Consider the following 15179-nt stretch of genomic DNA (forward strand, 5'->3'; position numbering starts at 1 on the left):
ATTCTGCCCTATTCTGAAACTTCATTTCTAGCAGTCAACTTGTGCACAATCCTCAAGAACTGTACCCCACCTTCTATAGGCCAGCGTCCTTCTTCACCCTAAATAGGTCTCCCTGTAACCATGACTTCAACCTTTCTGCCCTGAAGCACTGCTCATGTCCAGGAACTCCTGCTGCCATGTCTCTGCCAAGCAGATAAGACCACATAAATTGTAGTTATGACTACTACCTCAGACACAATATTTGGGACTTCAGAATACCTACTTATGGGTTAGCTTTGCTGGTCCCAGTTTATTCTTCTTTCATTGGTGCACCATTGAGCTTTCACATGCCTCCTGATCAAATATCTGTGGGTACTGATACTATGTGTCAGATAATGATATTTTTATATAGCATTTCATATTGTAGTAAACTCACCTGCATTGCATAATTTGACCATCACTACAATTTTGTAAAGTATGTAATACTGGTATAATAAACAATTTCTACTATATTTGCTTTCTAAATGTCTCATTTGTACCATCTCAATTCATAATACCAATTATATAGTTGCATCAGATACCTGGATGTATTTTTTCCTTTCATTGTCAAAGGTTGAAAATGTTACAATAAATTTTTGCTTTTAATATTAGGTAAATATTTAATGAACACATAATCAACTAGGAATTTAAAAATGTAAACAGGATCCTCTTTGTTTAATTAGTGTCAGTTATTCATTTCCATAGCAGACTGCCAGACTGTACTGTGAGAGAAGATTGTTTTATTACCTTTTATTTCACTTTTCCAATTTAATGACTTTCCAATGTAATGAGTTTTATCATTAACTTATTCCACATCATTATGAGACATGATAGTCATATCCAGCAAAGTAAAACTTTTAAATAACTAATAATAGCCAACATATGTTGAGTGCTTAGTTTGTGATCAGCACTGTTCCAAGCTCTTTTACTTGCATTAAGCTACTTAATCCTTGTAACAACCCTAAAAGATGGACACAATTATTATCTCCATTTTATCGATAAAGAAAATTAGATAATGGGAGTTTAAATAATATGCTCAAAGTCATAGAGCTAAGAAAGTAAATGATAGATACAAATCCAAGCAGTGTGACTCCAGAGCCCCTACTTCTAACCACTATGATATATTGCCTCTATGCTACAGGTACGGGGCAATTTAATATTTGCTTCATACCCTCAATGTCTTTGATAGATATTAGGATCAGTTTTCTATTTTAAAAAGAAAATCAAAATAATGGCAAAACATAACAAAAAAAACCAGAAGATTTGTAAAACACTATCTGCGTGCAGATTGATTTTGACAGGTGACTGTACCAGCACACATTCGAGAATCCTTTTGTATTACTGTTCTAGGCACAAAGCAAAAATTTTGGAGATCATTTCATAAAAGTACTAAAGAAATACTTCCCATGAGTTAATTTTATAACAATGTTTTCAAAATGTCAGCAGAAGTGTAATAAAAGATTCCTATTATATTTATGCCCAAATCACTAAAAATATACCTAATGCTACAGTCTTTAGTAAGGTTATTCATAAAAGTCTGACACCTCTAACGTTTTTAAAGATCCTGAACTTCCTACTCCAAATATAACTGCAGAGATTATTAAAAAGACTGCTGTCTGAATGGTAGGATTATAGGTAGTTATACTTTTCTTATTTATACATTTAATGTATTATTTCCTAAAAAGCCCACAATAGACATATAGTATCACTGTTATAATCAGAAAAACAATTTTTTATTGAAAGTCAGTGAACTAACCCATTGGAGCTCTCAGATGACAATATAATGCTAGGCATCATCAAGGGTTAATTAAGAATTGAAATAAAGCAGAAGGTACAGGCCTGCCTGAGGCAAAAAATAATGTGAAATGAATACAGATCATCAGGGCATATCCCTCAAACAACATATTTTTCAGTTCACTAAGTGGAATACACAGCCTAAACAGCATACATGAGACAGATAAAAAGACAGTCTAAAAAATATGTTCCCAAATGATGATACATAATGTACCATACACTTTTTCTAGAGGTAGGGCTTAAGAATCTGCATTTTAAACCAACTCCCCCAAGTGATTATTAAGCACATTAAAACCCGAGAACCACTATAGTAGGTGCTCAATAAGTGCTTGTTAGCTTGAGTATGACATTTTAGTAAAGCAGGCTGAATGTTTGAGTTTACTTGGTGCTCCAGGTCTGTGAGTTAGCAAAATACATATATTTGAAGGAGTTTAAAAGGATTTCCAAGGAAGTATAAGAACCAATGAAGTGATCCAGGGAAAGAAGGGAGATATGACAATAAAACATCTTCATGTCTTAAATAAAACAGAAAAGTAAAATGCCTCTTTCTGATTATCTTTTTCTTCAGATAATGGAATCTGAAAATATAGATTCTGAAAATATGAAGACAGAAAATATGGAATCTCAAAATATAGACTTTGAGAGTGTTTCTTCAGTTACAGCTCTGGAAGCCCTCTCTAAGCTACTTAATCCTGAAGAAGAGGATAATTCTGACTGTGGACAGGTGGTCATATACTTACAGTTGAATTAGTTTTGTTCATGGGAAGTTGTGGAACTGTATTTGGATAACCTGTTCCCACCTAGCTGTGGGAACAGAACTGTGTCATTTGATACATTCACAGGAAGCTACAAGGCTGATTATGCATGACAATGTAACCTGTAGTACATTTCTAGCAAACATAATTATATTTTTCTAAACCACCTGAACACTGAATAGGAAAATAGTTCTGTAACTGTGGTAGCAATAGCCACATTTCAAAATGTTGTCATTTATATTTATGGCCAAAGAATGCTTGACAACCATTGCAGAGTGGTAGCTAGGATTGTTTAAGCCTAGACAATATTTCTATAAAACAAATATTTTCAGTTATACAGTATTAATTGGACCACCAAGTACCAGTCCCTTAATTTTTTAATTTGTCTACACATTAACACCGAACAGAAAGTTTTTGAGTCAAATAATAGGGCAAACTAGTTTCAGCCTACCAAAATTGGCTTCCCAGTAATGCACAAATAAAGTTGTGGAGTCTAATTAGTTGAGTAGCATTTGGGGTCAGGATAGGTAACGTCAGCAAGGCTTGCAGTAGCAAGATGGGCTTCATTTTGGGTAGAAGAGTTCATTGAACTGCCCTTTGACCACTCCAAGGTTACTGCCAGTATTCCCAGAACAATTAAAACACTTTTATATAACTCCCTGCTCTCCATTCTCCTATTTCTCAACTATCAGTGAGCCTTGGCTATCAGACTGCCTATGATAGGGAAACAAAATTTGGGGCAAAAAAATCCCATACTATAACAGAATATGTCAATTTGCATAAAATTATTTTAATGAAGTGTTTTCTTATATGACCAATTTATCACGAATAAATCATCTTTCACAAACGTAAATATCCATTTACTCCTCCCAAAATTTATTTTTGCCACAATGTGGAGAAAAAAGCAAGCTATGAATAGGCAGCAAATTCAGTGGCTCAGACTGACACTGAACTGAGCTACCACCCTAAGGAAGAGCTTAGGTGGAATAGGGCAGAATAAATAAGATGTGAAATGGAAATAAAATTTGTAGAAGAACTGAGTCAGCTTGGAGCCAGGATCAGGAACCAGGAAGTTTTAGTCAGGGAAAAGTCTTAGAGGCTAAACAAAGAAACATCAGGATGTTAATGACAGCATTAGCTATACACAACAAACAGGATACAAGAGAAAAAGGAACAATGTATCAATGAAGTTGGGAAGGCAAGCTCATTTTTGCTACCTTAGTTGAGTAGCAGAATAATAATTTTCTGGAGCCTACGTCCTAGGAAAGGTAAGGTTATGCCATATAGAAAAAGTATATGAAGTATTTGAGAAACAGTGACCTTGAATATAATGAAGTGGAACTTGTAACTGGGACAGATTCAAATATAAGGATTTACCCTGGTTACAGAGCCTATTCCATTTGGTGTTTATGGCTGGAGGTGTTTATTTGCATCTAGAGGTGTTTCTAGGAGGAAAGATGAGTGCTTATGAGAATAGACTAGCATAATATTACTGAGTTGTACAGTTTATAAAGGAAAATTACTATAATAATGTATGATTCTGTATATCTGGGTTATAAGCAATTTAGAGATAATTGGTCACTCAGCCACCACAGTACAGATATCATTAGAGGGCATAGAGTATCAGAACAGTGGGAGAATAATTAATGTTTCTAATGAACTATTACATTTTCCAGGAGAGAAACTGCTTTTCATTTTTTAACATGTATTAATCTTGGGAACTGTGGGATGATTACAAGAGTGATGTGTTTTTGAAAATATGCTCTCTGAAAACAGCAAGAGAACAGTTGCATACACATTGCTTCATTTACGCTATCCCTTTTCTATATGACTTGTTAAGAATCTGGGAGATTGGGGAGAGTGTGTCTGTCATTTTTCAAAGCCATGAGGGGATCTTAAGGCCTGTGGGAAATAAGGTTCACTGCTCTTCACAGACATTATAACGATGTTCTGTCTTACATATTACAAAGTGGCATGAATTGCAATGATAAATTGCTCAGATAATTGGCTGTAGATTCATGGTAAAGGCTCAGATGATGTTCTAATAGGAAACAATTGCCAGATGGTTTTTAATGTTTTTATGATCCCATTCCATCTTTTAACTTGAAAATTTTATTTTTAGTCATTTAGTTTCATTAAATTAATAAATTGAAACTCCCATGTGTTCTGAGCCAATCGCTGTCCATGGAGAGTATACCAATTTTTGTCATGAATGTCCAAGGTTTTACTTCTACTGCTTTTAATTTTCTGTGGAAGGCAGCACTCAACTAAACAAGAGGCCCTTATGTTCTGAGAAATGCTTTACTCTGATTGACTATTAGTGTTCTGATGATTAATAATTTAAGAAAAGTACTACACATTTATATGACATTAGTGATTAAAAAGAGGAAAAAAAATGTCCCAAATATTATCTTGGGATTTTCACATAAAAATGCCTGTAATGCCTTAACCGCAGACATAGCACTTTTGAAACACCTTTTGGAAAGGAATAGTTACTGTCTCAGACACTGTTGAGATATTATAGATTAATTTCTGATTTATAACTGTTGGAATAGTTTCACATAATAAAGACCCACGTGAGCTGTTCCATCAGCTTTCAAGGACAGACACTACTCTCCTTGCCCAAACAAGACATTCTAACTTTTGTACATGTCTAAAGTCTTAGGAGATGAGGACAGGGGCCTGAGAAAAGAGAGACAGAGGTGCTAGTTGGCCAGTAGGCAAGGAGACAATAATTTTTTGACTGCCAGCAGTGGAGTGAGTTGGAGCTGCAGGGTCTGTCATCAGCAAAAAACAATTGGTAAGAAATTGGGATTTTCTTGAAATATCAAAGAATCCCTGAGACGGGCCAATGAGGTGGTGTCGCTATAACAATAGTGTAATATGTGTTATACTTAGTTGAAAAAAATGAAGATTGCTTGTATTGGTGAGTCAGGGCAAGTCCTTTGGGGATGTGCATGCTTGTGCAGAACATGGAAAAATAAACTTATGAAGTTATGAAGACTGAAGTACATCAGCATGTATTAGAGGCTATTAATTTGTGGTTGCTGTTTAAATCCACTAGTTCAGTGTCATGAGGGGGTGGGACAAGGAAGTGTTTCATACCTACAGTGGAAAAAAGTAAAAGCAGTTATCAGGGCTTTTGAATGATTAATTTGAAGTCTGAATACTTAGCTTCTGCTTAGTGTTAGTTTTTACTTCTATAAAACTTTCACATACTCTGTCCTCCATCTGACTGCAACCAGACACTGCTAAACCGCAAAAGTGTCAATGCCTTTATACTAATACTTGGTTCTAACCTTCATAGAGATGAATGTGGCTCATTCCTCTATCCCCAGGGATACATGATTCACTGAGCTGGAACTAGGGATTTAGCCTGACCAAAGATCAATTCTGCTGTAGAGTTTATTAAACCGAACACTTTTTGAAAGAACAAGGAAAGCATATTCAAAATAGTACTTGGCATCTGTCTTTCTGTTGTATAACAATGATGAGTAATTAAACTGGAAAGCTCCATGAGTTTTTTTGATGGAAATCCTATCAAATTTAAAGCATCACTAGTCATATAGGTTATACAAGTATTAATTATAGAATATTGAACTTTTTCTGCTCCCTCAGACAAATGGTTTATCTACTATTGGAGCCATGGGTCCTGGGAATATTGGACCACCCCAAATAGAAGAGCTCAAAGGTAAGTTATTTAACAAAGCAATATAGATCAATATAATCTTTTCCTTGGTAGAAAAATTATAGGGAGAGTAATACGTACTAATACTAGTATTTATTAAGATGAACTAAATAACAGTGTATTGTATACTTGGAAATTGCTAAGACAGTAGATTTTAAGTATTCTCATCACAAGTAAATGATAAGTAGGTGAGGTAATCCATATGTTAATTAGCTTGAGTTAGTCATCCACTATGTATACATATTTCAGAACATCATGTGGTATATCATAAATATATACAATTTTTATTTGTTCATTAAAAATGGAGAAATGAATAAATAATTTTTAGAAAAAAAACAGATGAACTAAAATAATCATAGAAATGATGAATAGCCATTTACATATAAAGATGCTGTTTTTACTCTACTACTGCTGGTAAATAGTTTTTCTAATAATGGAATTATATTTGCCTTAAGTTATCCACATTCCTTGCATATTTTCTGAGATAGAAGACCAAGAAAGTCACGTGTGGTTAGATCATTTTTTATTTTTTGGGGTCTATTTACCAAGATGCTTAGCTTCTTTACCTTCTACCTTCCTATATTCTAGCAATTTCATGGAATTCATTCATTGAATTATTTAATAAATATTTATTGAGAACCTATTAGGTATCAGGCAGTATGACCATCTCTGATACTACAATGCACATCAAAACAGAAAAAGTCCCTGTTCTGATGGAGCTAATAGACTTTTGGAGAAGACAATAAAACAAATAACTGCACAATTATATCTTACATTAAGAGGCTTATACATTAACATCTTTGAGTTTACTTATTAAAAAAAAGTCCAATAAATGAGGCTAAATAATATTTTTGCATTTCCCCAGCATTTTGAGCTATACATTTTTACAGAGTTGAACATTTTACAAATCTTTAAAAATATAAAAGGCTCTAATTCTGTTGGTCATGATCACCATTAACCAGAGGATAGGAAGGGAGAGGAAGTGAATTTCATTCATTAATTTAGTTAATTGCAAAAGATTAATCTGGACAAATGTTTAAAATAATGGCTAAAATGAGGTCTAAGGATGGTTTTAAAATTTCAGTTATTATTGCTATACATACTCAAGAAGCTATTTGCCTTACTCAAGAGATATTCGCTCCATGGCAGACTAGTTCACATTTCATGTATTTCTGTGCTGCCTGTATTTCTGGTAATGTAGGTCTAATAATCTTTAAATTCTAAAGGCAATGATTCATATGTAAAATGTTATATATAAATCTGTAGTTAGGCTTTACAAAGCCCGTGCTAGATAGAAGCTGATAATTTCAAAAAATTGCCAGAATTGAAAACTTAACAATTGGGTGCATTTCTGGGAATGCTTAAAATGACTCAAAGCAGTGTTCTGCACCTAATGCAGGTCTCCACTGGATGCTACAATAGTTAAAACAAATGTAAGCTGGGTTTTTGCATGCCTACTGGAGCCTATTCATTTTTAAACATTTAAAGATGACATGCTCAGCTCTGTATGAGGAAAATGCTGGACTAAAAAATGATCATTGTATCCACTGCTTTCAGTTTCTTTAATTGATATTATTATTTTGAGAATTATGTTATGCTTGCATGGAAAAGATATCAAAGCGTTTTTATATAGTAAAAACAGTGCAAGATAAGACATTTCTCTCCACATCAGATTGATTGTAGTTGTGATTTTTTCTTTTACATAAAAATATTTTTAAATATAATCCTATTTATGTTTCTGGAAAAATGTATAATATTTCTTTGCATATGTATATGGAGAGAGAGAGAGAGAGACTGGAATGATACACAACAGAATACTAACATTGATTATCTCCAGGCAGTTGGATTGTAGATTATTTTCTTCTTTTTGTTTATGTTTTTGCCAAATTCTCTACAGCTGTTATTAAAATTCCACAATGTATTGGTTCTGTATTGATAGAAACATTTAGTCAGTAGTTACTAATTTAGTTTGTTTTGACCAAAAAACAAGCTAGTGATTACAAATAATGTTTTATTTCAATGATCCCAAACTGAGTGTGAAGAAGAACAGGAGCAATTTAGAGAAGGAAAAAAGCATGAGCTTCAGCTTTATCTTCCCTTTCTTCACAGTCATCCCTGAAACCAGCGAGGAAAATAACGAGGACATCTGGAATTCAGAAGAGATTCCAGAAGGAGCAGAACATGATGATATGTGGGATGTTAGAGAAATCCCAGAGTAAGTCAAATGAAGCCAGGAATGTCTTTAGGAGTTTAAGTTAGCTGTGTCATCTGATAGCATTTTATTTTTTACAAGATTCATAAAGTAACATACCACATAAAAGATAAAACTACAGTGACACACAGAAGGCATGTGTAATTGATGATTTTTTTTCCTTCTAGTGCAGAAACAAATAATAAAGCATAACACCTTCCTTTCAGTTATTATCTAGCAAAAACGAAAAATATAGTCATTTCCATTGTAAATTTATATTTAATGTCAGTTTGTTGTATAATGTGGAACTAGCAGTTGGAGAAAGCCAGCCCATTAAATTGCTAGCATTCATACAAACTAAATTACAATGCCATGTTTATTTGTCAAGGACTTCCTTTTAATTTCTCAATGTTCCACAATTTCGGTAAAAGGCTATGTTCTCTCTCCAATTATCAATTATTACCCAGACTTGTTTACTAGATATTCTAAGATTATATTTAGTATTCAGTGTATTTTGCAAGCAGGGTTCAAGACTTGCTTTGTAGCCTTTTCAATACAATCAAGTTATAAATATGAAATTTAGAATTATTATAAAAAGCCTTTTATTCTGATTTTAAAAGCACTCATACTTTTAAGAACCTTAAAATATATTTATATACATAGATGAAATTATTGGTCAAATAGACTAAGCTTTACATATATGTATTTTGAAATAAAATTTGGATTGACTATTTAGAATAGCAGGAAAAATAAAGCCAACACTTACTAAATTATAATGTACTATATAAATTCTTAAAGACTTCTAGGGCAAGTGATCTGACAACTTTTCTAATACTGAATACAAAACTATCCAGTATTTTTTTTTTTTTTTGAGACAGAGTCTCGCTCTGTCGCCCAGGCTGGAGTGCAGTGGCACGATCTCTGCTCACTGCAACCTGCACCCCTCCTGGGTTCAAGCAATTCTCCTGCCTCGGCCTCCCATGTAGCTGGAACTACAGGCACCTGCCACCATGCCCAGCTAATTTTTGTATTTTCAGTAGAGACGGAGTTTCACCATGTTGGCCAGGCTGGTCTGGAACTCCTGACCTCAGGCAATTCGCCCGCCTCAGCCTCCCAAAGTGGGAAGATTACAGGCATGAGCCACTGAGCCCAGCCAAAATTGTCTAGTATAAAACAAACAAACAAACAAACAAACAAACAAACACTCCATGCTTCTACCTTCTACATGAGTTCTGAAAATAGAAGCAGTGGGAGACTGCAGATAATTAACTAGAAAGAAGTATCCAGCTTTCAAATAAACAATGTCAAGACCATAAACCTCATAAAAAATCAAAGGAGATTTTAAAACATTTCTTAGAGAATGAAGAGAGTAAATTTGAAGTTATGTTTATATAGTGTCCACATATCCATATGAAAAGTAATAACTAAGTCACTTATTTGTCATATTGTCTAACGAATGTCAAATATCCATATGCAGCAAACTTCAAATTTGAATTATTTTTCCCTTTTCATCCTGATATTTGATGTTAGGTAGATAGAACATCCATGAAAGCTTTAAATGAATAATAACTCCAGGTTATTATGAGGAAAATTGCTTTATAAGATTTTAAAAATCTTCATCTTCTACCTTATGAAAATACATTTCAACATTTCTCAATGGATACAGAGGAAAATAGGTAAAGAATATGAACAGGCAGTTCAAAAAAGAAGAATCACAAGTGGCCGGGCGCGGTGGCTCACGCTTGTAATCCCAGCACTTTGGGAGGCCAAGGCGGGCGGATCACGAGGTCAGGAGATCGAGACCACAGTGAAACCCCGTCTCTACTAAAAATACAAAAAAAAAATTAGCCGGGCGTGGTGGCGGGCGCCTGTAGTCCCAGCTACTCAGAGAGGCTGAGGCAGGAGAATGGCGTGAACCCGGGAGGCAGAGCTTGCAGTGAGCCGAGATTGCGCCACTGCACTCCAGCCTGGGCTACAGAGCGAGACTCCGTCTCAAAAAAAAAAAAAAAAAAAAAAAAAGAATCACAAGTGGCCAAGTAAAAAAATAACAAGGAGCTGAGCTAAGGCACTGGCCTTGGGGAGAAGTATGAGGGTCATTATTTGAGTGAGTTTTGAATGAAGAGTTGGTATTTGGTTAGATAAAATGGATGAGAGGAGAGCGCCAAAGATGATGCTGAAGTTATTAGCTTGGGTGACTGAGGAAATGATAATGCCATTAACTTTGATAGAAATTATAGGTTAAGAAGAAGCAGTGAGTTTGTTTTTGTTTTCTTTCTTCCTTCCTTCCTTTCTTTCTTTCTTTCTTTCTTTCTTTCTTTCTTTCTTTCTTTCTTTCTTTCCTCTTTTTTCTGAGACAGACTCTTGCTCTGTTGCTCAGGCTGGAGTGCAGTGGTGTGATCTCAGCTCACTGCAACCTCCACCTTCCGGGTTCAAGTGATTCTCCTGCCTCAGCCTCGCAAGTAGCTGAGACTACAGGTGCATGCCACCAGGCCTGGCTAATGTTTTTTGTATTTTTTGTAGAGACAGGGTTTCACCAAGTTGGCCAGGCTGGTCCTGAACTCCTGGCCTCAAGCAATCCACCTGCCTCAGCCTCCCAAAGTGCTGGGATTACAGGCTTGAGCCACAGTGCCCAACTAAATTTGTTTTTTTTTCTTTGCCAACCACCACACCCCTGGCCCCACCCATTGTTCACTGCAGCCTCAACCTCCCGGGCTCAAGCGATTCTTTCACCTCACTCTCCCAAGTAGCTGGGACTACAGGTGCACACTTTATTTTTGTGAAGACTGTGTCTAACTGTGTTGCCCAGGCTGGTCTCAAACTCCTGGACTCAAGCAATCCTCCTGCCTCAGCCTCCCTAAGCACTGGATTACAGTTGAGAGCCACCATGAGTAGCTGGTTTTTGATATGTACACTTTGAGTTGTCTTTGGGACATCCAGGCAAACCTTTGTAGTAGGCAGTTGGAAAATTGCGTCTGGAGCTCAGGATAAGAGCAGGAGCTTGAGCAAATCCATTAGGAGTAATGAACATATGGATCAATCCTCTGTTTGTTTTAACCTGGCTTCACCTTCATAAATAATTGGTAAATGTTATAGCCTATTAAGAGAAAAGTGCCCCATAGCAAATAGCTGCTTATTGTTAGCCATGTTCAAACTCAGAGAAATCCCTTTTTTATTTTTGGGCATTCCTATTGGCAAATGGTCAGAAGTTCAATCAAGTTCTTTAGTCTTACTATCCAGAGATCTACAATTTCTTCATTAAGGTAGCATTAAGCAAAATAATAATAATAATAATAATAATAATAATAATTTGTAAATGTTTGTTTCATTCTATCTGAAGAGATGGGGTACCTTGTGGTGGGTGCTTCTGTAAACCATTCTATTCCTGGAGGCCCAAATTTGGGAGGGAGGAGTGATTTGTGAATTTTCATGTGTGGGGTGAAATATCAGGAAAATCTTTCATTAAACTCAGAATTCTGTAAGACTAGATTCTAAGCACTACAGTGTAGCTGTGCTGACTGCATTACCAGTGTTTCTATTGTAGAATTTTAGCCGTAGAGATCATTCAGTTCAAACTCACCTCTCCCTCCCATAAATCATACAAATGTAGAAACTGAGACCCCATGAGTTTGTGACTTGACCAAGGTCCACAGTTAATGACAGAAACAGTACTAAAGCTGAATTTTCTCCTCTGCTCTGTGGTTTAAACTTAGCAGAGGAAGGTTTCTATCAATCCCTAGGTTATGGACTCAGTATTTTTCTGAGCTATTGTTTTTCAGGAACAGACTTTCCTTTTTTTAATTCTGCTTTTAATCTTATTAGAATCTTATTAGAAGTTCTCTCAATCTATTTTATTTGTCTAGCTCTAAAACAGTTAAAGCTTCATTTTAGAAAACAATAACAATCCTGCTTTTCAGTGTTTATTTTGACCACATTTCTAGACTTCTTTTCCTTTATGTTTGATTACATGCCTGAAGACCTGCAAGCACTTTATTTGTTTAGTCCTTTTATTTTTTCTAATAGCATGTCCTCATAAGTTACTAGTTTTCTTTTCTGTGACAGGAAATTGCTCTTTCATCTGAGTCCCTATAATCATTGATTTTTTTTTTCAGGTATGAGATTATATTCAGACAGCAGGTGGGAACAGAAGATATATTTTTAGGGTTGTCAAAAAAGGACTCCTCAACAGGTTGTTGCAGTGAACTAGTGGTAAGCCTCTCCTCCCCTTCTTCATTTTCTATACGACCATTGTAGCTAAATTGACTGACTATTATATACATAATATTGTAAGCAAGTTTGTCAACTCTTTAAAAATCGTGGTTGCTATGTTTCAGGTACTAGGGTAATAATGGGATAGACAGTTTAAAATTGTTAACTTGTACAAAATAAACTAAGTTTACACATTTGGGTGAGATTTACAAATAAACATAATAGAATCATATGACACAATACACAATTTCTATTTTTGTTCCTATTAAAACTTCCCAATTGGATTGGACTGGATTTTCTTCCATCCTAGTTCCGTCCCATGCATGCCAACTGATTGGTTATTAACTTATGATGAATTGACAGGCAATCAGAATGAAGTATCTCCTTCCCCGCATCTGTCTTATCTCTTATTTCTGTATTTCTTATAATGACTCAGCTTACAATGTGGGACTTAAAAAGGGATTTTCTTAATTTGGGGATCTGACTTCTGATTAAAAACACTAAGACAGGCCGGGCGCGGTGGCTCACGCTTGTAATCCCAGCACTTTGGGAGGCCGAGGCAGGCGGATCACGAGGTCAGGAGATCGAGACCACGGTGAAACCCCGTCTCTACTAAAAGTACAAGAAAATTAGCCAGGCGTGGTGGCGGGCACCTGTAGTCCCAGCTACTCGGAGAGGCTGAGGCAGGAGAATGGCGGGAACCCGGGAGGCGGAGCTTGCAGTGAGCCGAGATTGCGCCACTGCACTCCAGCCTGGGCGACAGAGCGAGACTCCGTCTCAAAAACAAACAAACAAACAAACAAACAAACAAACACCACTAAGACATCTAAAATGTTACTTTGCTTTCTTATCTGAATGACGCTACAGAGTGTTGGAGGGCATTCTTTACCAGGTCACTGTTTCTGTATAACAGTTGTGGCAATACCAACAATATCAATGATACCACCTTACTTTTGCTTATTTCATCCTGATAATGACCTTGTTGAAAAATCTGGGTCTAACCTAGAGTGTGGAATTTGATTCATTTTAGCAACATTAACAAGTAATTCTTGTGTTAAAATTTTATTTTTTGAGATCGGGAACTTTGCTTCTATTTTTTTTCCTCCTTTCTTACAATACATTATAGAATACCATGGTGCCCATGGGAGATGTGTAATATTTTTTCCTTAAGCAAATGATAAATGGAATTTCTCTTTTGCATGAACTTCAGGTTTTCTCTTATTAGCAAAATCTAAGACATTCAATTCAATCAAGTAACATAATGGGAATAGTGGCTTTAAGTACCCCAGGATATTTTTCAAACTCTAATGAGTTAAGCTTTCAAGTAATCTTGAAGTAATTAGTTCCCAGGGTTTTACCAGTAAGATTCAAATTCCTCTCTTTTAAATTATTGTAAAATTGTGTTTTTGACGTGTAGTGTTGGGGATTGCTCTAAATTCTGGAGGAATTCTTGGCCCTAAATAAATAAAACTGTTGCAAGCCTTACAGTTTCTCTCATGCAAAAATTGCCACTAGTTTTAATAATAAAGGTATCCTGAATGAAGAATCTCGGAAACTAAATCATACCTCATAATAGGAATATATGGTTTATCTAAAACTCAATAAGTATATACAGAAGACTTGATATTTCTCTCAAATGAATTTATAATCAACTGGGGAGACAAAACTAACATAAATGAACCAATTTTATTATTAAGAATTAAACTCACTGTAAACAATTATAAGTCTACTAGAAGTTCAGAAGGTTGGGATAAGTCATGGACACCACTGAAAGGCAGCAGCAAATAACACATTTGTTGATACCGTGGCACTTTGTCACGTGTATACTGTTCCTTTTTCTTTCATTTATTTCTCTTTGCTTCTTCATTTATTAAATCTTTAAATACTTAGTGAATGTTACTACATACCAGGGACTGTCCTAAGTACTAGAGATACAAAAATAAATGATAAACAATTAATTGTCCTCAAGGAATTTACAGTAAAGGAGATTGACACCTAATAAATCACTGCAGTTCAGTATGGTAAGTACATATTTAGAGGCATATACCATGAACAGAATGATGGTTACCAGAGACTGGGAAGGGTAGTGGGCAGTGGGGGTTGGAAATGTGGGGATAGTTAATGGGTACAAAAATAGAGTTAGATACAATAAATACAATCTAGTATTTGATAGTACAACAGAAGGATAACAGTCAGCAATAATTTGTTGTACATTTTAGAGTAACTGAGGGAGTACAATTGGAATGTTCATAACACAAAGAAATGGTGAATGATTTAGGTGATACAAACCCACCCCATTTACCCCGATGTAATTATTATACACTGTATGCCTGTATCAAAATATCTCATGCACCCCATAAATATATTTTCCTATTATGTACCCATAAAAATTAAAGATAGAAAAATAAAGACATATATCAGGTTCAGGTACATAGTGACATAAAGCAGGAAGGGATCAACTTCAAGTGGATAATATTTCTACAGTGGACAACATTCTATGAAGGGCATTCCAAGCAGAGGTAAGAGC

General features: G+C 35.5%; 1 protein-coding gene across 2 annotated transcripts in view; it reads left to right on the top strand.

Annotated features, from left to right (window-relative positions):
• The window catches only part of PIH1D3 (PIH1 domain containing 3), a 40707-nt gene that overhangs the window by 5967 nt on the left and 19561 nt on the right, over positions 1-15179 (top strand). For both annotated transcript variants that reach the window (XM_003262162.2, XM_003262163.2), the window contains 4 exons: positions 2381-2536; positions 6186-6258; positions 8365-8470; positions 12556-12652. In XM_003262162.2, the coding sequence (XP_003262210.2) occupies positions 2384-2536; positions 6186-6258; positions 8365-8470; positions 12556-12652 (429 nt within the window). In that variant the 5' untranslated portion in view covers positions 2381-2383. The remainder of the gene's footprint in view (positions 1-2380; positions 2537-6185; positions 6259-8364; positions 8471-12555; positions 12653-15179) is intronic.

This window comes from Nomascus leucogenys, chromosome X, assembly GCF_006542625.1.
Source record: "Nomascus leucogenys isolate Asia chromosome X, Asia_NLE_v1, whole genome shotgun sequence".
NCBI classification, from domain to species: domain Eukaryota; kingdom Metazoa; phylum Chordata; class Mammalia; order Primates; family Hylobatidae; genus Nomascus; species Nomascus leucogenys.